Source organism: Capricornis sumatraensis, chromosome 1 (genome assembly GCF_032405125.1).
Source record: "Capricornis sumatraensis isolate serow.1 chromosome 1, serow.2, whole genome shotgun sequence".
NCBI lineage: Eukaryota > Metazoa > Chordata > Mammalia > Artiodactyla > Bovidae > Capricornis > Capricornis sumatraensis.
Window position 1 is genome coordinate 3,931,020 of NC_091069.1, and position 22,099 is coordinate 3,953,118.

The 22,099-nt window shown below is 56.0% G+C and overlaps 1 protein-coding gene across 8 annotated transcripts; it reads right to left on the bottom strand.

The window, feature by feature from the left end:
• Positions 1-1,413: 1,413 nt before the first annotated feature.
• On the bottom strand, positions 1,414-21,831 carry GTF3C5 (general transcription factor IIIC subunit 5). Of its 8 annotated transcripts, none has more exons than XM_068969646.1 (12): positions 21,501-21,831; positions 13,185-13,404; positions 11,791-11,989; positions 7,674-7,869; positions 6,750-6,854; positions 5,441-5,555; positions 5,169-5,228; positions 4,916-4,996; positions 4,626-4,723; positions 3,517-3,599; positions 2,716-2,858; positions 1,414-1,971 (listed from the first exon to the last, which is right to left on the bottom strand). In XM_068969646.1, exons 1-12 carry the CDS (start codon positions 21,651-21,653, stop codon positions 1,814-1,816), a joined length of 1,611 nt encoding a protein of 536 aa, XP_068825747.1. In that variant the 5' UTR covers positions 21,654-21,831; the 3' UTR covers positions 1,414-1,813. The 8 variants fall into 8 exon arrangements, with proteins under 8 accessions (XP_068825747.1, XP_068825746.1, XP_068825750.1 ...); XM_068969645.1 differs by having other exon boundaries at positions 4,626-4,747; XM_068969649.1 differs by lacking the exon at positions 5,169-5,228.
• Positions 21,832-22,099: the final 268 nt, after the last annotated feature.

Here is a 22,099-nt window from a genome sequence, read left to right on the forward strand (position 1 = left end):
GATTGATTGAAACAAATCATCGCCAAGCTAAACAGGTCCTTCTGGTCATCACCAGGGCCAGAAATGAGGCCGGGGGATGAGGGGGACCGCACCCCAACCTGCCGGTCAATCAGTACTCATGTCTCTGAAGGGGCCCAGCAAACACTGAGGCCTCCCAACTGCACAGGCACATCTGAGGCGGAATTGCTGTTGTTAGGTGTGATGACACCATCACTGTGTTTTTAAAACAAAAACCTTGATGTGTTAGAAACATACGCTTACGTACCAATTTCCTGAACACAGTTCCGGCAAAACACAAACACGAAATAGAACAGAAACACTGAGAGGGACTGCCCTGGTGGTCCAGTGGCTGATTCCATGCTCCCAATGCTGGGAGCCTGGGGTCAGGAAACCAGGCACCGCATGCCACCACTAAAGATCCTGCATGCTGCAACCGAAAGAAGCCATGTGCCACAACAAAGCCACGGCGCAGAGAAGCTGGAAATGCGGGCTTTGAAATCAGGAGAGGATGCAACAGACCTGGTGGAGGGTGACTGGGCTTCTTATACAAGATGCGGCATTTTCATGTGTATTTGCTCTTCTCCATAAATAAAACGCTTCTTGACAGGGGCGGGGGTGGTGGTGGCGTAGGCATGCAGGTTTCTAAGCTGAGAACCACTGAGCATTTGTCGAGGACCTGGCAAGGCCGTGCGGTCCGGCACACGGCAGGCAGGCTCTGGGAACCGTGGGGCTGAGCTGCAGAGGCACGGTGCTTGCCTGCCCCAGGCACGCCTTTCTCAGCTCTGCACAGGAACTGAGGCGGCTTCTGGGTGGGGGGCCAGAACCCAGACCCTCTCCCCTGAGGTCTGAGCTTGGCAGCATGGCTCAGGAGAGGTGGGACGAGAGTCCCAGCTGAGATCCACCGGCCGGGACCGAGGCCTGAGCGAAAGCTTGCAGAGGTGAGGGGCGGGGGGCAGCCCGGCCTGCCCTTGGGAAGAGCTGCTTCTGGTCTCCTGGCTGAGGCAGGGCGACGGGCTCCCCTCTGGCTGGGGCAGCGTGTGGGGTGTGCCCCCCAGGAGCGTAGGTTCAGCCCCACCCAGGGACCTGCTTGCCCTCTGGTTTCCCACCAGGCAGTGCTGAGACCATGGTGTCGTCCCCAGGAACCCCTCTGCAACACATCCTTGTGGAACAGGAAGGGTGAGCGTGCAGCTGGAGTGCCCAAGGCTGCTCTCACCTGGCCCACCTGCTGAGGGGCACCCGGCCTGTTCTCAGCCACCCCAGAATCACCAGCATCAGGGCACCAACAAGCAACTGAAGGGACAAATGACGTCCAGCTGGAGCCCAAGCCCCGAGGCCAGAGAAAACCCCTCTCGGGTTCTGACACCCACACTGAGACACTGAGACTCCTTGGGGAAATGTCTTTAATGAGGACAATTCCAGCTTGGCCTGCCCTTTGCCAGGTCACCCCAACAGATGGGGTCTAACCCTAAGGACAGTCTTCGCCACCGTGACCTGGACCAGGGTCCTTGCCCCGCCCTCACCTCCAGTCTGACCCCAGCCGGGCCAGCCCCTCCCGGGCCGAACCATCCCCACCGCCAGCTCCCGCTGGTCTCAGCCACAGGTAGGGCAGGGTGCTGGGCTGGTGAGGCCAGGCACAGGCACCCGGGGCCAGGGGGCAGCCTGGGCAGGACCAGGGGCAGCGCACCCAGCTGCTCTCCTCAGACAGGCTGCCTAGGGCCGTGCTGGCTGCTGCAGGCAGCGCTGGGGTCCCTGGCGCATCCCGGCCTCCTCTTCGGGCCTGGGCGGGGGGCCCGGCCGAGGGCCCAGGGCTGCATTACACGTAGTCCAGGATCTCCGTCTCCATCTCGTTCTCGCTCCCGTCGGACGGCTTGAACTCCTCCTCCTCGTCTTCCTCCTCCTCCTCGTCTTCCCCGGACTCACCGGTCAGCTGCTCTTTCCCACTGTCCGCTTTGGTCGGGCTGGAGAAGAGAGCTAGGCCCACAGACCAGGCCGGGTGTGTCCCGACGATGGCCCGGCCGTCCCTGGGCTCAGCCCCGGGGGGCCTGTCTACAAATTCAGGGGCTGGGGCTCCAGTCTGAAGCTGCTCCAGGAAGTAAGATGGCTGGTGGACCTGGACTCATTTAACCAAGCACGCTCAGAGCAACACTGATGCCCAGGGCCCTGGGAACCTCCCCGGAGCAGCCCTGGGCAGCTCGGGAGTCCAGGGGACCCCGCAGGAGTGGGCCCAGGCTGCCTTTCCCCGACTGGGTGCTCAGAGGGGCCCGCATCCAGGGAGAAGCTGAGAGCCCCGGCACCCGGCAGCTCTGTGGGGGTCGGTGGTCTGGGATGCCCCCACCCCAAGCCTGGAAGGAACTCCAGAGAGGGGTCCTTTCCCTTACTCTCCCCCAGCTCCGTCAGAGCCGCAGGGCAGCACAGGGCTCACTCCCCGCCCCATGCCCGGGGGAGGGGCGGGCAGGGCATGGCGACAGGGCCCCTGCCCCCCAGGAGAAACAAGAGCAACCTGCCCACACGTGGCCACAGGACGCGGTCTGGGCACGAAGCCCAGCTCCTACCTGGACCCGCAGGGCTGAGCGCCTCAGGGAACCGCCGGGGGCAGGGGTGGGGGGATGCTGGCTCCTGGCTCCCACCAGGGGAGGTTTCCTGTGGAGCAGGTCCTTGAGGGATGCCTGCTCTGGCCCGGGGGCACCCACGGCACGCGGGGGGAGCGGCTCTCACCAGGCCTCTTGGAGCGGATGGTCTGCCGGATCATGAGGGACATGGTGTCCCTCAGCTCGTCCGTGGTCTTGGGGAGGCACCAGCCGTCCCGCTCAGTGCATGAGCTCTCCGCCCCGTCATTGCGGTGAATGACTCTCTGCAGCCTGGGTGTCGGAGACAAAGGCTGGGGGTGGGTCTCTGCTCAAAGTCCTAGGCGGGGGTGTCTCTGCTCAAAGGTCCGGGGTGGGTGGTGGGTGGGGGGGGTGTCTCTGCTCACAGGTGCCAGTAAGCGGTTTCAGCAGACCTGGCGTGCTCAGAAAAACAGCACTCAGAGCGCTGTCCTGCATATAAGCACGGTCGCAAAGGGCCTCCTCGAAAGCCACTCGCCGGACTCCAACCTGGGGTAAGCTGCCCCTCCAGCCCAGCACCCCTCCCCCAGCTTTCTAAACATCACTGGGAACAGCTAGGTTAAAAATGTCTGAGATTCTGTCGGCTCTGGGGACTGGGAACCATGTCAGGAACCCCAGGGTGGGCCACGGAGGAGGAAGACAAAGACCCCAGCCCAGCGCCATGCTCTGCGCCCAGCAAGGCTGGCTGCTTGGGGGCAGGGTGGCCCACAGGGGACCCAGGAAGCCGCTGCTGGGTGCCACGGGAACCCGGGCGAGGAGGGCCGGCAGCACTCGCTCCCAGGGGCCAGCCGTCCCGAGGCGTCACGGCGGACATGAGAGGGAGGAGAGGCAGGGCACACTTTGGTCCCTGGCAGACCCTCTGCTCTGCGCCCGAGTGCCCCGGTCCCCGCCTCGGCACCCCTTAGGTACGTACTCCTCCACGTTCAGGTCACAGAACTGGTAGAACATCTGTCGGTACGGCGGCAAGGCCCCCTCCTGGAAGATGTAGACCGAGTCCTGGAAAGGAGGGCCGAGACGAGCCGGGAGGGTCAGGGGAGCGGCCCAGGGTGGGCGGCGCTCGGGTCCCCGCAGGGGGCAGCTCCCCGGGGCTCTTTCAGGGCAGCGGCCTGTGCCAGCTCTGAGACCTGGAAGGCTTGGCTCTCCTCTCTGGATTCAGGCGGGTGGATGGGTCAGAGGCCGGGGCAGGTCAGTAGGACATAACCTGTGATTCCCCCGGTGCTGATAGGCGTGGAAGCAGCCAGGCCTCCTGGGACCCTAGAGCTGCCCACAAGACCAGCCAGACACGTCTAGTGGGGAGGCCCCACTGGGGTCGGGCTCTGCCTCAGTGCCTCCCTGAAGGGAGGCCTTCTCACTTCTCCTAACTGGTCATCTTAGGGAGAGCTGCAGACCAGTTCCGGAGGTGGAGACTACGGCCTAAAATGAGGTTCCTAAAGGCAGATGGCCACTCGGGCGAGGATGGGGCTTTCCACCCTGAGGAGATAGGAGATGGACCCTGCGGGCATATAGCTGGCCCCAGCCCTCTGTGGCCAGGGACTCCTGCCCAGGCCTGGAGCAGCTCACGTCAGGCCTTGGGACGTCGCTGCCCTGCTGAGTGGCTGTGCTGAGGCCCAGGCCTGGGAGGGCGGCCCTCGTCCAGCCCACGGCTGGGTGCAGGTGGTCTGCTGTGGCTCTGGGCTCACAGCCCTCAGTCTCACCCTGTCCGGGGGGCCACAGGGGCCTCAGGGCCTGACTCAGAGGGCAGTGCACGCGGCTGTTGGTTTCTAAGACCCTCCCTGAGACGGACGTGCCCTGGTGGTCAATACCCTCGCCCCGGGGGCTAGCATCCTGAGTTGTGTTTGGAGGCAGTGCTGGGAAGTGGGAGTAGGGTGAAGGGACTGGAAGGGCAGGGCAGCCTCCATCAGAGCCTCCCCATGTCACAGGCGAGGCCCAGCGTGGATAGCGGGGCCCGGCCTGCCCAGGGGAGGGGCCGCTGCTCCACCCACCCCTCACTCTTGCCTGGACAGGCTGCCCGCGGACGCCCACCTTGAGCTTGTACTTGTTGGGACTAGACTTCTGTGCAGTGGCCGACCCTGAGGGGCCCAGGCCTTGCTTCAGGTCATGCATGGTGACGAGCTGGCTGGCTGCGAGGGGACCACGGCAGGGGTCTGGAATACAGGGGGGTATTTCTCCTGCCCCCCGACCGCCCCCTCCCACCCTGGGGTGCGCTGGCCAGCAGGGCCCTGGAGTGACCCTTCGGGAGGCCCCTGCCCTCCCACAGTCTGGATGCCCCTCTTTCCCGGCGCCTGCTCTGCAAGGGAGCCCGAGGCCCTTACTGGTCTTTTTGACGGTGATGGGGAGGCTGTAGTTGTAGGTGCTGCGCTTGGCCTTGACGGGCATGTCGCTGGGGGCGTAACCTGCCGGAGAGGGCGGGCACATCAGGCTAGGGGGTGCAGAGCCCCTGACAGCGCGGCCTGCACCACGGGTGCACCAGGGCTCCCAGGGGCGGCTCCTGAGAGAGGGCACAGGGCCCCGAGCTGGACAGACAGGAGCCGCCGTGTCTCGCTGCTTGGTGTGCGGGGGACTCACCGCAGGCGGGGGACGGACACTGACCGGATGCCTGGCCTGCACGGCAGGAGCCGCAAGTAACTGTGGAAGAACAGAAGGACCACTAGAGCGGCACCACGGGGCCAGGACGGGAGCTCGGGTCCTCGGGTCTGCGCTAGCCCGCCTCCAACAAGCCCGCTGAGGGCGGAAGGCGTTTACCCTCTCCGTGCAGATCTACTCTCATTACCCAGAGAATGCTGCAAATGCAAAGCTAGGAAGGGAAAAGGAAAGCCAGGGTTTTAGTAACTGTTTACCGTATTTCATTCCACATCGGATTCGGAAGTCAAGCACTTGATAAATCTTGGCCTCTGGGTGTTTTCGGGGGTCATATCCAAATCGAATCCACAGGCTTCTCCAGGGGCCTGTTATCTGGAGACAGAAAGGGTGGAGGTACGAAGTGAGGTTCAGGCTGATTCTCAGCTCCCCTGAGATGCAGGCCCAGGTGGGGCTCTGCAGCCCCTGCCCCGCAAGCTCGCACATGTGGCTCTGTCTCCTGGGATGGGTCACTTGACCCTTCCAAACCTTGGTCTTCCAATCAGAGGGCATTCTGGGGAGGATTAAAGGAGTATTAAAGCTGAAGCTCCAATACTTTGTCCACCTGATGCGAAAAGCCGACTCATTGGAAAAGACCCTGATGCTGGGAAAGATTGAAGGCAGGAGAAGGGGAAGACAGAGGATGAGATGGTTGGAGGGCATCACTGACTCAATGGACACGAGTCTGAGCAAGCTCTGGGGGATGGTAAAGTACAGGGAAGCCTGGTGTGCTGCGGTCCGTGGGGCTGCAAACAGTCGGACGCGACTGAGCGACTGAGCAGCAATGACAGAAGGAGACAGGGACCCTGGCGCCCTTGGCACAGTGCCTGGCACAGAGAAAGAGCCTGAGAACCGTCACAACTGTCCTGACAGGTGGGAGGCTCTGAGGCCCCGTGTCCAGAGCACCCAGGCTGAAAGGCAGCGCCGTGAGGCCGGGTCTAGGCCCCCCACCCCACCTGCCATCACAGTCACATCGTCTGCCTGCCCCCCAGGGCCCCACGTTCAACCCCTGGCCGGCAGGAGTGCCTCCTCGTGGCCCCTTGGGGAATCTTAACAATGACACCCCCATCTCCATTCCCTCTTGGACTCAGTCTGAGGTATGTCTGCTCCACACTGAAGCCCACTCGACCCGGGGAGAACGAGTGAATGCAGGTGGCACCGTGGTCAGGGCCCCCAGGAGCTCTGCCACATGCTGGCTGCAGGACGCTGGCACGTTGAGCCCCCAGGCCGAGCCTAGCATCCTCACCAGAGCAACGCCCCTGCTGCTGCGCCAGCAGAGAAGAGGCTGTGCACACAGCACTTACCCCAGCCCCTGGAAAGCTCTCAGCTCAAGGCCATTAAAAAAGGTACAATCCCTTTATTTGCAAGTTACGTAATCAGTCTTGAATCCCACAGTCACCCCAATGTGGCTGACATGTGACCGCGGAGGCTGAGGAGGGCCTCTGCAGGGGGGGTAACGAGCTGTCAAGCGGGTGCTGGGGTCAGGACAACCCTGGTGGGAACCCAGGGGGGCAGCAGGCGGACCCTTACCATGTAATAGGCCACGAAGGGCAGCAAGATCTTGAGCTTGTCGGGGTGGACACTGATGTTGGCCTTGAGGGCGTTGCGTGACCAGATAGGACGGATGTCAAACAGCTGGAGGGTCAAAGCAGAGGCTGAGAGGAGGGCAGGCAGCTTGCCCGCCAGCCCCAGGGCCCCCTGCAGGGTCCGGCCCCAGAGGAGGGGCAGCCGCGGGGAGCTGCCGCGTGCTCGCTCATCCCTCCCTTGCAAGTGGCCTGAGCACCCAGCACGTGCCAGTGCAGCTGGGCCTGGGTGTCCTGGAAGGACCACGAGGGGCACTGTCAAAGGGTAACGGGGGAGGCAGAGGACCAAAGGCCAGAGTGGGGCCAGGCCAGAGCTCCAGGACCCGGAGCAGCCCCAGAGGGCAGAGGCCTGAGCTGGGACGTGAGGAGGCCCTGGGGACAGCCCAGCCCAGGGGAGGGCTGTGGAAGGCTAGGGGGTGGAGGAGGGCCAGGGCAGGAGTGGCCCCAAGCCACGGGGAGGCTGGGCTGCGTGCAGAAGAGTGGCCCCATGTCCCCTGACCCAGTGACTCGGGCCAGGCAGAAGGCTTCTTCCTCCCAGGGCCGCCCGGCCAGCCGACTCTAACGGGGAGGAAGGGCCGGGCCTGGCACACAGCAGGTGCCCCAGCTGATGTGTGCCCTGGCCAACGACTGGAGGAAGGAAGTTTCTGGGACCCCGGAATTCCGGGCTGCAGTCACGCCTGGACCGCGCTGACCCCCTGGGAACCTCAGAGGAGGCTGAAGAACACTTTCAGCCTTGGGAATGCAGGGCGTGCACTGGCAGAGCTTTAGACATGGCATCTGGAGGTGATGGTTCCCGCGAGTTAATAAACAAGTCTGAGACAAGCACGGGGTCCAGCAGGTGAACAGGGAGTGGCCAAGGGGCAAGGCACACCTTCCTCAGCTCCTCCTCCACTTTGTGGTCCACGGGGTTGGTGCAGACCTTCTTCCATGTCTGGACTGCGGCCTCCATCGGCCGCTCGGGCACCTCGTCCCCCTCAAAGTTGACAAAGATGGCGTTGTGGGGGCGCCGGGCCCTGCTCAGGCCGATCAGGTTCTCGCCCGAGACGGCAGGATTGTTGTAGCCTTCCCTGGGGGCAGAGAGAGGGCTGAGGGCAGTGCGCCAGGCGTGGGCCCAGCTGGACACTGGCGGCCCACGTTTGGGTGCTTCCCCTGGAAGCTGGGAGAGGGGAGGACCTCGGTGCTGGCCGGGGGCTAAGGGGCAGCGAGTCAGAGAGCTCAGTGAGGCTCTGAAGATGGGCCCAACGTCCCAGAGGCTGGTGACCTCACAGCCGCATTGAGCTGTCATGGCGCTGTCCAGCCAGCGAGAAGCCGGGAACAGCCCAGCGTCTGTCAGGCGTAGCGGGGGAATCAGCCGAGGTGCGGCTACACAGGAACCACGGATCCTCTGCCGGCTGTGCTTACTGACATCACAGATCACTCATCTAACCCTCGAAACAATCCTTCCATCTTCCCATAACAAGGACCCAACTTCCACAAGTCCCTGAGGCCACGGGAGTTGGAGACCTCCTTGAGCCAGAGCTCGAGGTGACAGAGCTGGGATTCCAGCCCAGGGAGGCTGGGTGGGGGCCTGGGGGCGGGTGGTGATGGCGCCGACTACTATCTGGCCGCCTGCGATGGAGCCTGAGTCCCTGACTTGAAGCATCTCAACGATACTGCAGTGAAGGGAGGCTGGATACTACCGAACAGTCCCATCACAGAGCACAGAGGCTAACAGGACTCTGCTTCCACTGCAGGGGACACAGGTCCCATCTCTGGTTGGGGAACTAAGACCCCGCAAACCACGTGGCGCGGCCAAGAATAAAAATAAGTTTTTAAAAAAGGGCTCCGTTTTTATAGCAGAAACCAAGCCAATATTGTAAAGCAACTATCCTTCAACTAGAAACAAAGTAGAAAAAGCGCTCTGTTGCCGGCAACCTTTATGAGCACCGAACACAGGGGCCAACACTTCCCAGGAGGCTCCGAGTGCTTCCCTCTGCGGTGGGAGTCGGAGCGTCCGGCCTTGCTGAAGCAGGGGAGCAGCCCCAGGGACCCCCAGACGCCCCCCATCAGCTCCCACAACTGCCATCACATGGCCACTTCCACACCATCCAGGCTCCACCCCGACCCACTCTACTATTTTGAAGTACTTTTCAAAGTACATCCTGGATGTCACACAGGGGATTATTCCCTTTTAAATCTTGTTTCCATTTCACCTTCATTTTCCATGAGTACACACCATCTGCATATTTACAAAGAACAACAAAGTGATTTTTCACATTGGGAAACAGAATTATAAAGACGGTATCGAAGCTGTAGCTTTTTTCAAAAGCATGACTCCATCTGAAACCCCCCGAATTTGTCCAGTTTTAAAGACACATCCCTGAAGCGCCAGACACCTGAGCAGGAGAGCCCCTGGCGGCCCCTCCGGGCCCAGCGGCAGCTGCAGGGAGGCGGGCCCTGCCTGGCTGTCTCTGCGGGCTCCCCCCACCTCAACTGCCTCAAGAAGGAGGGTCCACAGGTCATCTAGGAAGTTGAACCTCCCTGGACCAGGGCAGGCCAGTGAGGCAGACGCCAGGCCTCCTCAGCCAGCTCGGGACCCAGGAAGGTCAGCAGAGCAGAAAAATCAATTGCAGCCCTGGGAGACCAGGCAGGCTCTTTCCTTGTGCCGGAAAATCAATAAACCACACAAGAGAAAAACAGGGCCCGTGGGTCCCAGGGCAGCTGGCTTCCCACCCCAGGCCCCCTCCCAGAGGTGCGGGGACAGAGGAGTGACTGCAGTCACTGCCGCCAGCCAGTGCCAGGGCCAGCAGTGTCGGGGGAGGGGAGGGCGCGCTCTCGTTTCTTCCTGGCATATTTATGTCTGTTTCTGACTCAGGGGTAAAGTGTTTGTGGGAGGAAAATAATTAAAACATCTTAGGGATGTGCACATTTTAAAAATTAAAACTCTTGTATCTAGTATAATATACGCACAGAAAACTCTGTCACTGCACAGGCTAGAGTTTTCGGCAGGAAGGGATGGACTTGATTCTTTTTAGTTAAACACATCTATAAGGTTTGGTCTTTTCTAACAAGCACAGTTTACTCCTGTGATCAGAAAAAAGGGTGAGGGGGTGGGATGATGGGCTCAACAGGCCTGAGAGTTGGCGACGCCCCCTGGCTCTCAAGTCGCCTTGGAGACAACGGGGCAGACATCCTGGGCCGGGATGACGTAAGGACGCTGTTGCATTCGCTCGATCTGCGGCCGGTGCCATGGCTGCCTTAGCTCTTCCCGGCGCAGATGCACACCGACTTGTTTCTGGAGGGTGCGCTGTGATGCCGGGGTGGCGGAGGGGAGAGGAAGCCAGCAGCGGAAGGCTGCTAATGGCTGAAGCTGGTGACGTGGGTGGGGGGTCCAGACAGCCCCCTCTCCTTTTGGAACACCTCAGAATGCATTTTTTAAAGGAAGAGAACAATTCCCCTCTCTCTTCAGGGCAGAATCTAAGCTCCTCCGCGGGGTCTGCAGGACCCTCACCCACCAGTCTCTCGGCTTCAGGGACAATCCCCTAGACCCATCCTCTGCACGTGCCAGCAGCAGCACCCGGGTCTGGTACGCCCTCCCTCCCCGGACCTTCACCTGCCCTTCACCTGTTTCAAAGGTCACACCCCCAAGAGTCCTCCCTATGCCCCACTCACGGTCCACAACAGCCCAGTCCCCACTTGTCTCCTTTAAGACACACGCCTGCCCACTGGCCCCCGCCGCCCACTTACTCACTCCACGTGCCCTGCCAGATCCCCAGATGGGCCCATAGAGAGCCACCTGTCATGCCCCCTCCAACCCCAGCTCCAAGGGGAGGCCTGGGCCCTGCCAGGCGGACAGTGCTCGTTGATGCAAATATTTGATGAGGAAAAAGAAGGTTCTCGTCCTTCCGCCCCTCCAGAGATGACTGTCTGGGCCCAATCTTCCTGGTTTTCCCAGGCTTCTGTCATCGCTCAGTTTATTTTTACAGCGTGCAGTCTGCTCTAGTGAGGTTCTCTGGACATGAGCCACGTCGGCCCATGGAGCCGGGCTCTGGTACAGGCGGTGTGGTCTTCCCTGGCACAGACAGGCCATCATGTAAGTAACTGCATGGCACCTATTCACGGACTGGTCGCGACCTGCTCATCCACTGTGCCACACTCCGCCGGCACGCACTGTGCCGAGTATTCCTAGGGGCTTCAGGCATGCGGTTCTCTAACGATGCAGAGACACGGGACTGTCACTATTGCTACCAGGTGGACAGGCTGGAGCAGGAGGTCGGGGCTCTTGTGGGATCACAGGCCCAGAACCTGAACACAGGCCCCGCCGGCCCGGGCTCTCCCACTACCCCAGGTCCTCCTAGCTCCCTGCCCACAACCAGCCAGGAAACGCTCTTGTCAGTGTATCTTTGAGCACTGAGGTGGGAATCACTATGGGATAAATTCCTACAGGAGGAACCACTCGGTCGACTGGGAAGAACATTTAACACCATTGCAGAGGAATTCCCTGGTGGTCTAGTGGTTAGGACTCCGTACTTCCACTACAGGGAACATGGGTTCAATCCCTGGTCAGGGAACTAAGATCCCCTAAGCCACGTGGTATGGCCAAACTTAAAACAAAACTGTAATAAATCCTGCCAGATGGCTCTCCAAAAAAGTCAACCAACCTCGTTCTCAGTGCCCCCAGTTAGGAGGTGTCTGTCTCTCCACACTTTCATATACACACTTTTGGCAATGGGCCCTCCAGTCCTGAGGCAACATCTTGATCGACATTCCATGGTGTGGGGACAGCTCTAAGCAAGGGCTCTGGGTGGGATACAGGGACCAGGGCAGGCTCCTGACTCCCCTGGTCACCAGCTGCTCTGTTTTTGGAGGCACTGGGGCCATGGGCCTGAGCAGAGCCGGCTGCCCTGGCCCCCTGACCCATGGGGGGCAGAGTCCAGCCTTCTGAGCACAGGGCCCCCCCCAACACCCCGATCCCGATGCTGTGGGGCGGCGACCAAGGGGGCGCTCACCGGTGCTGTGTCTCTGGGCGGTAGTAGTAGTCCACCGGCGTGTCCAGCCTGGAGAAGATGGGCGGGGGGATGTAGAGTGGCAGGTCCTGGTGGAAGAAGCTCTCCTTCTGGGGCTTGAGCATGAGCACCTTGTCGTACATGGACACCTGCCTGCCGTCCGCCTCTGTGTGCACCGCCAGGTACTGGAAGTCGGACATCCCTGGGGAGAGAGGCGGACAGGCGGCGGACGCCCTTTAACACCGCCCAGGCGCTGGCAGCTGCCACACAAGGCCCACATCTGCTTAGGGGCACTGAGGGGGCCTCGCAGGAGAGGCTGCCGGGCAAGAGTGGCAGGAGCTGAAACCAACCCCCTTGAGTCACTTCTGGAAGCTCGGCCCTGGGTGCTCCGAGTCATCTGGAGAGCCGTTATTTGTCGGGGCGGGGCGGAGGGGGTTCATGACACTGAGGATGGAGTCCAGGTTGGGAATGTATGAGCTGCACCATGCGCGTGCTGAGACATGCCGCAGGTGAGGCTGATGCTGCCAGTCCAGGCCACACACTGAGCGGGGAACTGCCGGCTCAGTTAGAGAGGGGAAAACGCATCACGGGGAGAGCCCCGGCCCGGGAAGGACAGCCCTCTCTGGGGAAGACACACGCCACCAGCGATGGACGTTCAGAACGCCCACCGTGTGGGGACCCCAAGGCCTGTTTCAGTCTTCGCTCACTTTTTATTCTTCATTTCCAGCCTTTCGTTTTTTCAGTTTCTGCCTTAGACCTGCAGCGGCTTCCACAGACACGCTCCAGACTTATTAGTTATTTGCCAAGTGCTTCCCTTGCGCATGGATCGGCTCCTTAAGAGCACCATCTCCCGAATCCCCATGGGGGGGCCACAGGGCTCAGGGCCCCCACTGTCAGACAAGCAGACCCAGGGAGGCTCAGGCAGGCATGACTCCCCTCCCTACCCCACGCCTCACCCCTGTGAGGACCCCGCAGGAGAGATCTAGTTGGCTGAGAGGTCAAAGGACATGAGGTTCCAAGGGGTTGAGGGGATCTGGGAAGGATTCAGACGGGAGACAAGACCAGCAGCGGTCAAGACTCACAGGTCCCAAAATACGAGGGAGGGGGTGGGGTTGAAAATTGGAGGCCTGTGGACTTTTTCCTTTGGCCCTGCAAAATGGCTTTAAACATGAGATGTCTCAGAGAACTCCAGCGGCCAAGAGCCCAGAGCCCACAGGGAGCTGCTGGCTGGAGTGAGGGCACCCTGCCTCCTGGACAGGGCCCACGCTCTGCCCTCGCCTCATGCCTGGGCACACCCCGGGCCCCTTCACAGGCAGATGATCCACGTAGCCCCTGCAGGCACGAGGGACACAGGCCCGGAAATGACCCAGCACAGGAAGAATGCATTTCGCAGTTACCTTGAAATTTGAAGACGGTGGAGACGACGCCAAGGCTCTCTATGTCGTACGTGACCTGAGGGCGAGCCTCAGGCCCCAGCGCCCCACTCTGTCGCCTGGTCTTCCGCTTGATCCGGAGCAGCAGGCTGTTGGTACTGAAGCGGTTGGCACACACGGGGTGGCAGTAGGGGTCCTTGGGCCGGAAGTAAAGCTCCAGCCTCTTGGTGGCATCTGCGTAGATCTGCGGTGAGGCCAAAGGAGAGAGCAACACGGAGGTCGGCCGAGCAGCGGCAGCTCCTCCCTCAGTGCAGGCCCGCTGGGGACCCAGGAGGCTTTCTCTGTTTTGTGTTCTAGGCTTTTAATTCCCAAAGACTCATTTTCCAAACCCAAGGATCTCAGCTTTTATCTGGTAGAGAACATGAGGACAGCCTCTTCCTTCCTAAAGCTTCCCTGGTGGCTCAGATGGTAGAGTCTGCCCGCAACGTGGGAGACCGGGGTTCATTCCTGAGTCGGGAAGATCCCCTAGAGAAGGGAATGGCTACCCACTCCAGTATTCTTGCCTGGAGCTCTCGTGGACTGAGAAGTCTGGTGGGCTACTATCCATGGGGTTGCAAAGATTTGGACACGACTGTGCGACTAACACCTTCTTTCTTCTAAAAGGTTATAAAGCAGCAAAGTTGGAGACAATAACTGCCAGTTAAGCAAAGCCTGGTCAGTACAGGGAGCCGCCATTCTTCCGGCAGCAGTTTGTGGTGGTGTTACCCCCGCGTCTGCCATGGAGAGTCTGAGTGGGAGCCGCATGACTTGTCTACGGTTAGGAACTACCCGCCCCAAAAAGGTCCTAGTATTCAGCCTCATTTATAAATGTTTCAAGGTCCGAAGGAGATGAAATCAGTAACAAGCACTTGGCCCTGACTCATGTTGACTCTTCCTTTCCAGGCCTTGGCTCCTTCTCCTTAAAATGGTAATAGGAGGACCCATTGATCAGATTCTTATGATGACTAAGAGAACATATACACAAGGCGCTTAGCCTGGCTCATAAGTCATGGCAAACACGCTACCTGTGTCATCCATGCAGGAGCCTGTCCCACACAGGCTAAGAAGCAACAGTGTCAGCTGTGTGCATGTGAAAGCACGAGCAACGTCCCCTAGGCCAAGGTCACCTACCTGCTGGCGCCCCAACACCCAGGACACAACCTGGCCCTTGGCAGGCATCCAGGAAGCGTCTAGGGAAAGAAGGTTAAAAAGAGCCCCTATCACCAGGGAACATGTCTATTAGACTGCTGTGCCGGAAATGGCCCTAAATGTGGGCCTGGCTCACAATAGGTACACAAGAAGCAAGAATGGAATGAATGACTGACCAGTCTTTTCCCCAAAGGGCTCACCCTGTACCTGGGTACAAATATCCCTGGGGTTAGCAGCAGTACAGATCCTGTCAAAGCCACAGTAAAGTCAGTAAGTCAGGGTAAAAGAACAAGACATGAATGACTGGGCCTCTACGAGCCTCCTGTGCTCAATGACAGGTTCAAGGCTTTTCAATATTCATAAAGGATGAGGAAACAGAATTAAGAGTTCAGACTTCAGAGGGAGGCATGTATGTGTTTAAATTCCCTCTGTACGGACTTGTTTGACCCAACTTTTCTTCCTGTGTCTTTACCAAAAAAATGGGCATAATAGAGGTACCTAACTCACAGAACTGAGGGGTGAGAGGTACCTAATTCACAGAACTCCGTCTTTGGCGGGCAGGTCCCAGTAATGAATTGGTTTCCAGACGTTCACCTCTGTTTGGGTGTCTCCTGAGGAGATCCGGGTCAGCAGTGGCCTGCCGCAGGGGCAGGGGCTCTGGGTGCAGCAGACCTGGGTGTGGCATAAGCCCTCTGGGAGGAGGTCGCCATTAACCCCACCATAGAGCCATGAGAACTTACCCAGGACTGGGAAACAGACTCTGGGAGGGCACAGACAGAACCTTGTGCACCAGGACCCAGGAGAAAGGAGCCATGACCCCACGAGAGACCGACCCAGACTCGCCCGGGAGTGTCCAGGAGTCTCCGGGGAAGGCATGGATCGGTGGCGGCCTGCTGCAGGGTCCGGGCACTGAGTGTGGCAGTGTGTGCATGGGACCTTTGGAAGGAGGTCACCATCATCTTCATCACCTGCACCATAGTTTGGCCTCAGGTCAACAACGGGGGGGAACACAGCCCTGCCCATCAACAGAAAACTGGATTAAAGATTTACTGAGCATGGCCCCACTTGACTTCACATTCCAAGATGTCTGGCTCTAGATTAGTGATCACATCATCATGATTATCTGGGTCGTGAAGATCTTTTTTGTACAGTTCTTCTGTGTATTCTTGCCACCTCTTCTTAATATCTTCTGCTTCTGTTAGGTCCATACCATTTCTGTCCTTTATCCAGCCCATCTTTGCAGGAAATGTTCCCTTGGTATCTCTAATTTTCTTGAAGAGATCTCTAGTCTTTCCCATTCTGTTCTTTTCCTCTATTTCTTTGCATTGATCACTGAAGAAGGCTTTCTTATCTCTTCTTGCTATTCTTTGGAACTCTACATTCAGATGCTTATATCTTTCCTTTTCTCCTTTGCTTTTTCCCTCTCTTGTTTTCACAGCTATTTGTAAGGCCTCCCCAGACAACCACTTTGCTTTTTTGCATTTCTTTTCCATGGGGATGGTCTTGATCCCTGTCTCCTGTACAATGTCACGAACATCAGTCCATAGTCCATCAGGCACTCTATCTATCAGATCTAGGCCCTTAAATCTATTTCTCACTTCCACTGTAGAATCATAAGGGATTTTATTTAGGTCATACCTGAATGGTCTAGCAGTTTTCCCTACTTTCTTCAATTAAAGTCTGAATTTGGCAATAAGGAGTTCATGATCTGAGCCACAGTCAGCTCCTGGTCTTGTTTTTGTTGACTGTATAGAGCTTCTCCATCTTTGGCTGCAAAGAATATAATCAATCTGATTTCAGTGTTGACCATCTGGTGATGTCCATGTATAGAGTCTTCTCTCGTGTTGTTGGAAGAGGGTGTTTGCTATGACCAGTACATTTTCTTGGCAAAACTCTATAAGTGGGCCTTAGAAAGCATCACTACGAACAAAGCTAGTGGAGGTGATGGCATTCCAGTTGAACTGTTTCAAATCCTGAAAGATGATGCTGTGAAAGTGCTGCACTCAATATGCCAGCAAATCTGGAAAACTCAACAGTGGCCACAGGACTGGAAAAGGTCAGTTTTCGTTCCAATCCCAAAGAAAGGCAATGCCAAAGAATGCTCAAACTACCACACAATTGCACTCATCTCACATGCTAGTAAAGTAATACTCAAAAATTCTCCAAGCCAGGCTTCAGCAATACGTGAACCATGAACTCCCTGATGTTCAAGCTGGTTTTAGAAAAGGCAGAGGAACCAGAGATCAAATTGCCAACATCCACTGGATCATGGAAAAAACAAGAGAGTTCCAGAAAAACATCTATTTCTGCTTTATTGACTATGCCAAAGCCTTTGACTGTGTGGATCACAATAAACTGTGGAAAATTCTGAAAGAGATGGGAATACCAGACCACCTAACCTGCCTCTTGAAAAATCTGTACGCAGGTCAGGAAGCAACAGTTAGATCTGGACATGGAACAACAGACTGGTTCCAAATAGGAAAAGGAGTACATCAAGGCTGTATATTGTCACCCTGCTTATTTAACTTCTATGCAGAGTACATCATGAGAAACGCTGGACTGGAAGAAACACAAGCTGGAATCAAGATTGCCGGGAGAAATATCAATAACCTCAGATATGCAGAAGACACCACCCTTATGGCAGAGAGTGAAGAGGAACTAAAAAGCCTCTTGATGAACGTGAAAGAGGAGAGCGAAAAAGTTGGCTTAAAGTTCAACATTCAGAAAACGAAGATCATGGCATCTGGTCCCATCACTTCACGGGAAATAGATGGGGAAACAGTGGAAACAGCGTCAGACTTTATTTTTTGGGGCTCCAAAATCACTGCAGATGGTGACTGCAGCCATGAAATTAAAAGACACTTACTCCTTGGAAGAAAAGTTATGACCAACCTAGATAGTATATTCAAAAGCAGAGACATTACTTTGCTGACTAAGGTCCATCTAGTCAAGGCTATTTTTTTCCAGTGGTCATGTATGGATGTGAGAGTTGGACTGTGAAGAAGGCTGAGCGCCGAAGAATTGATGCTTTTGAACTGTGGTGCTGGAGAAGACTCTTGAGAGTGCTTTGGACTGCAAGGAGATCCAACCAGTCCATTCTGAAGGAGATCAGCCCTGGGATTTCTTTGGAAAGAATGATGCTAAAGCTGAAGCTCCAGTACTTTGGCCACCTCATGCGAAGCGTTGACTCATTGGAAAAGACTCTGATGCTGGGAGGGACTGGGGGCAGGAGGAGAAGGGGACGACCGAGGATGAGATGGCTGGATGGCATCACTGACTCAAAGGACGTGAGTCTGAGTGAACTCCGGAAGATGGTGATGGACAGGAAGGCCTGGCGTGCTGCAGTTCATGGGGTCGCAGAGTCAGAGATGACTGAGCGACTGAACTGAACTGAACTGAACTGAGCATGGCCCCACCCATCAGAACAAGACCCAGTTTCCCCCTCAGACAGTCTCTCCCATCAGGAAGCTTCCATAAGCCTCTTATACTTCTCCATCAGAGGGCAGACAGAACGAAAATCACAATCACAGAAAACTAACCAATCTGATCACATGGACTACAGCCTTGTCTAACTCAATGAAACTATGACCCATGCTGCGTAGGCCACCCAAGATGGACAAGTCATGGTGGAGAGTTCTGACAAAATGTAGTCCACTGGAGAAGGGAATGGCAAAGAACTTCAGTATTCTTGCCTTGAGAACCCCATGAGCAGTTCAGTTCAGTTCAGTTGCTCAGTCATGTCCGACTTTTTGCAACCCCATGGACCACAGCATGCCAGGCCTCCCTGTCCATCACCAACTCCCAGAGTTTACCCAAACTCGTGTCCATTGAGTCGGTGATGCCATCCAACCATCTCATCCTCTGTTGCCCCCTTCTCCTCCAGCCTTCAATCTTTCCTAGCATCAGGGTCTTTTCAAATGAGTCAGCTCTTCACAACAGGTGGCCACAGTACTGGAGTTTCAACTTCAACATCATTCCTTCCAATGAACAGTCAGGACCGATCTCCTTTAGCATGGACTGGTTGGCTCTCCTTGCCGTCCAAGGGGCTCTCGAGAGTCTCCTCCAACACCACAGTATGAACAATATGAAAAGGCAAAAAGATAAACTCCCCAGGTCAGTAGGTGCCCAATATGCTACTGGAGATCAGTGGAGAAATAACTCCAGAAAGAATGAAGAGATGGAGCCAAAGCAAAAACAACACCCAGTTGTAGATGTGACTGGTGATGGAAGCAAAGTCCAAAGCTGTAGAGCAATATTGCACAGGAACCTGGAATGTTAGGTCCATGAATCAAGGCAAATTGGAAGCGGTCAAACAGGAGATGCCAAGAGTGAACGTCGACATTTTAGGAATCAGAGAACTAGAACGGACTGGAATGGATGAATTTAACTCAGATGACTGTTATATCTACTACTGTGGGCAAGAATCCCTTAGAAGAAATGGGGTAACCATCATAGTCAACAAAAGAGTCCAAAATGCAGTACTTGGATGAAATCTCAGAAACGACAGAATGATCTCTGTTCATTTCCAAGGCAAACCATCCAGTATCACAGTAATCCAAGTCTATGCCCCGACCTGTAAGGCTGAAGTTGAAGCTGAAGTTGAACGGTTCTATGAAGACCTACAAGACCTTTTAGAACTAACAACCAAAAAAGATGTCCTTTTCATTATAGGGGACTGGAATGCAAAAGTAGGAAGTCAAGAAATACCTGGAGTAACAGGCAAATTTGGCCTTGGCGCATAGAATGAAGCAAGGCAAAGGCTAATAGAGTTGCCAAGAGAAGGCACTAGTCATAGCAAACACCCTCTTCCAACAACACAAAAGACTCTACACATGGACATCACCAGATGGTCAACACCAAAATCAGACTGATTATATTCTTTGCAGCCAAGATGGAGAAGCTCTATACAGTCAGCAAAAACAAGACCGGGAGCTGACTGTGGCTCAGATCATGAGCTCCTTATTGCCAAATTCAGACTTAAAATGAAGAAAGTAGGGAAAACCACTAGACCATTCAGGTATGACCTAAATCAAATCCTAAATCAAATCCCTTACAATTATACAGTGGAAGTGAAAAACAGATTCAAGGGATTAGATAGAGTGCCTTGAAGAAGTATGGACAGAGGTTTGTGACATTGTACAAGAGACAGGGATCAAGACCATCCCCATGGAAAAGAAATGCAAAAAAGCAAAGTGGCTATCTGGGGAGGCCTTACAAATAGCTGTGAAAAGAAGAGAGGGGAAAAGGAAAGAAACACCCATTTGAATGCAGAGTTCCAAAGTATAGCAAGGAGAGATAAGAAAGCCTTCCTCAGCGATCAATGCAAAGAAATGGAGGAAAACAACAGAACGGGAAAGACTAGAGATCTCTTCAAGAAAATTAAAGATACCAAGGGAACATGTCATGCATAGACAGGCACAATAAAGGACAGAAATGGTATGGACCTAACAGAAGCAGAAGATATTAAGAGGTGGCAAGAATACATAGAAGAACTATACAAAAAAGATCTTCGCGACGATCTTCGCGACCCAGATAATCATGATGGTATGATCACTCACCTAGAGCCAGACATCCTGGAATGTGAAGTCAAGTGGGCCTTAGGAAGCATCACTACGAACAAAGCTAGTGGAGGTGATGGCATTCCAGTTGAGCTATTTCAAATCCTGATAGATGATGCTGTGAAAGTGCTGCACTCAATATGTCAGCAAATTTGGAAAACTCAGCAGTAGCTACAGGACTGGAGAAGGTCAGTTTTCATTCCAATCCCTAAGAAAGTCCATGCCAAAGAATGCTCAAACTACCGCACAATTTCACTCATTCCACATGCTAGTAAAGTAATGCTCAAAATTCTCCAAGCCATGCTTCAACAGTACATGAACCGTGAACTTCCAGATGTTCAAGCTGGATTTAGAAAAGTCAGAGGAACCAGAGATCAAATTGCCACCGTTCAGTGGATCATCAAAAAAGCGAGTTCCAGTAAAACATCTACCTCTGCTTTATTGACTGCCAAAGGGTTTGACTGTGTGGTTCACAAAGAGTCGGACACGACTGAGTGACTGAACTGAACTGAACTCACTAGATAGTTGTGAAGATTCAATCATGCATTCAAAACAATATTTTGAAAGCAGGCACAATTAGGGATGTTCAGATTATAAGAGTGATCAAGAGAGACCAGGACCCACAAGAGCTGATCATCTCAGAACCAAGGGTCCAAGACAGACAATAAAGATTCTAAAACACAACTTCAGATTGGAATTAGCAGGTGAACTGCTAGCAGCCACTTTAGTAAGGGCAGTCAGGGAAGGACTCTCTAAAACAGAGACAGTTCAAGACCTGGTGCATTTAAGTCACTGACATACAGCTTTGCACCAGGTAAAGAATTCATCCCAGCTCCACTGTTTGCTGGGTGAACTTGAACAAGCTATTTTTCAGTTTTCCTGTAAAATCTGGACAACCCCAGTCCCTACCTGGCAGGGTTCTGATGCGATGCTAATGTAGGTAAAGAACCTAGAAATACAGCTGGTGCAGAACAAATTTGCAGGAGACCAGGGTTCAATCCCTGGGTTGGAAAGTTCTCTGGAGAAGGGAATGGCAATCCACTCCAGTATTCTTGCCTGGAGAATTCGATGGACAGAAGAGTAGCCTGGCGGGCTACAGTCCGTGGGGTCGCAAAGAGTCGGACACGACTGTGTGCCTAACACACATACATTACTACTCTTTAACTCTAGTAACATAATCCTTCTTCCCCTCCTCATGTAGGTCTGTTGCGTCGCTCGTTCGGTCCGACTCCAAAGAGTCAGTGCGACCCCCATGGACTGCAGCCCTCCGGGCTCCTCTGTTCCAAAGACTTTCCAGGCAAGAACACTGGAGTGGGTTGCCATTTCCTTCTCCAGAGATCTTCGAAAGGCGCGTCTCCTGCTCTGCAGGCGGATTCTCTGCCACTGGGCCACCAAGGAAGCCCCTCTTCCCTCAGATACTAGGGGAAATCAATCTACGCCCCGCAGCCCCAAAATCAGACCCCCGCGCCCTGGCCGCTCCAGAACCGACTGGAGCTCCGTTGCCAAGGCAACCTCAGATCCCTCCCGGGCTGGTCTCGCCCCTCAGCCGCAGTCCCGAGACTCAGTGTTCCCCTGGGGACTCCCCGCTCCTCACCCGGGAGACGCCTTCCTCGCCGCCCAGGGTCCGCAGCATCTTGGACACGTCGCGCACCACGCCCGGGTACTCCACACACACCATGCGCCTCTCGCGCCGCAGCTCCACCGGGATGGCGGCACCCGGCCGAGCGTCTACAGCCGCCGCCGCCATCCCCGCCAGTCCAGTCAGGCCCACCGGGGGTGTGAGGGGAGAACGTCCCCTCCACACGCTCCTGGAAGCCTCGTCTCAATGGTTCCGGGAAGGAATCGTTCCGGGGTCCCCTCTCCGCTCGCGTGTAGTCTATATCCCTGAGTTCCCTCAGGCTCAGAGGCTTCGAGCAGGACGGCGTTAAGGAGAATGCCCGAGGCTGGGCGGCCAACGACCGCGCGAACCCCTACCTCTGTGTGTAAAATAATAAGCTGAGGCGCCCGAGGGGCGGGGTAGAGGCCAATCTCATCAACCAACCCGCGAGGGACCCGGAGGACGTGTAAGATTCGCCCAGTGAGTCTTTAACCAATGAGAACCCGAGGGCCCCAGTCTTTTAGCCAATGAGGAGTCGAGAGGAAGCCGGGTTCCGACCCCCCCTCCTTCCGGTTTCCTTTCCGCCAATAACAAAC

What these genes read in the sequence shown, in the direction of transcription:
- GTF3C5 (XM_068969642.1), bottom strand. Translation starts at nt 21,653, where the DNA reads ATGGCGGCGGCGGCTGTAGACGCTCGGCCGGGTGCCGCCATCCCGGTG. An exon ending in CACCGTCTTCAAATTTCAAG is followed by an intron (nt 11,990 to 13,184) that starts GTAACTGCGAAA and finishes CTCTCTCCCCAG; the next exon opens with GGATGTCCGACTTCCAGTAC. An exon ending in CCGATGTGGAATGAAATACG is followed by an intron (nt 5,229 to 5,440) that starts GTAAACAGTTAC and finishes GTTCTTCCACAG; the next exon opens with TTACTTGCGGCTCCTGCCGT.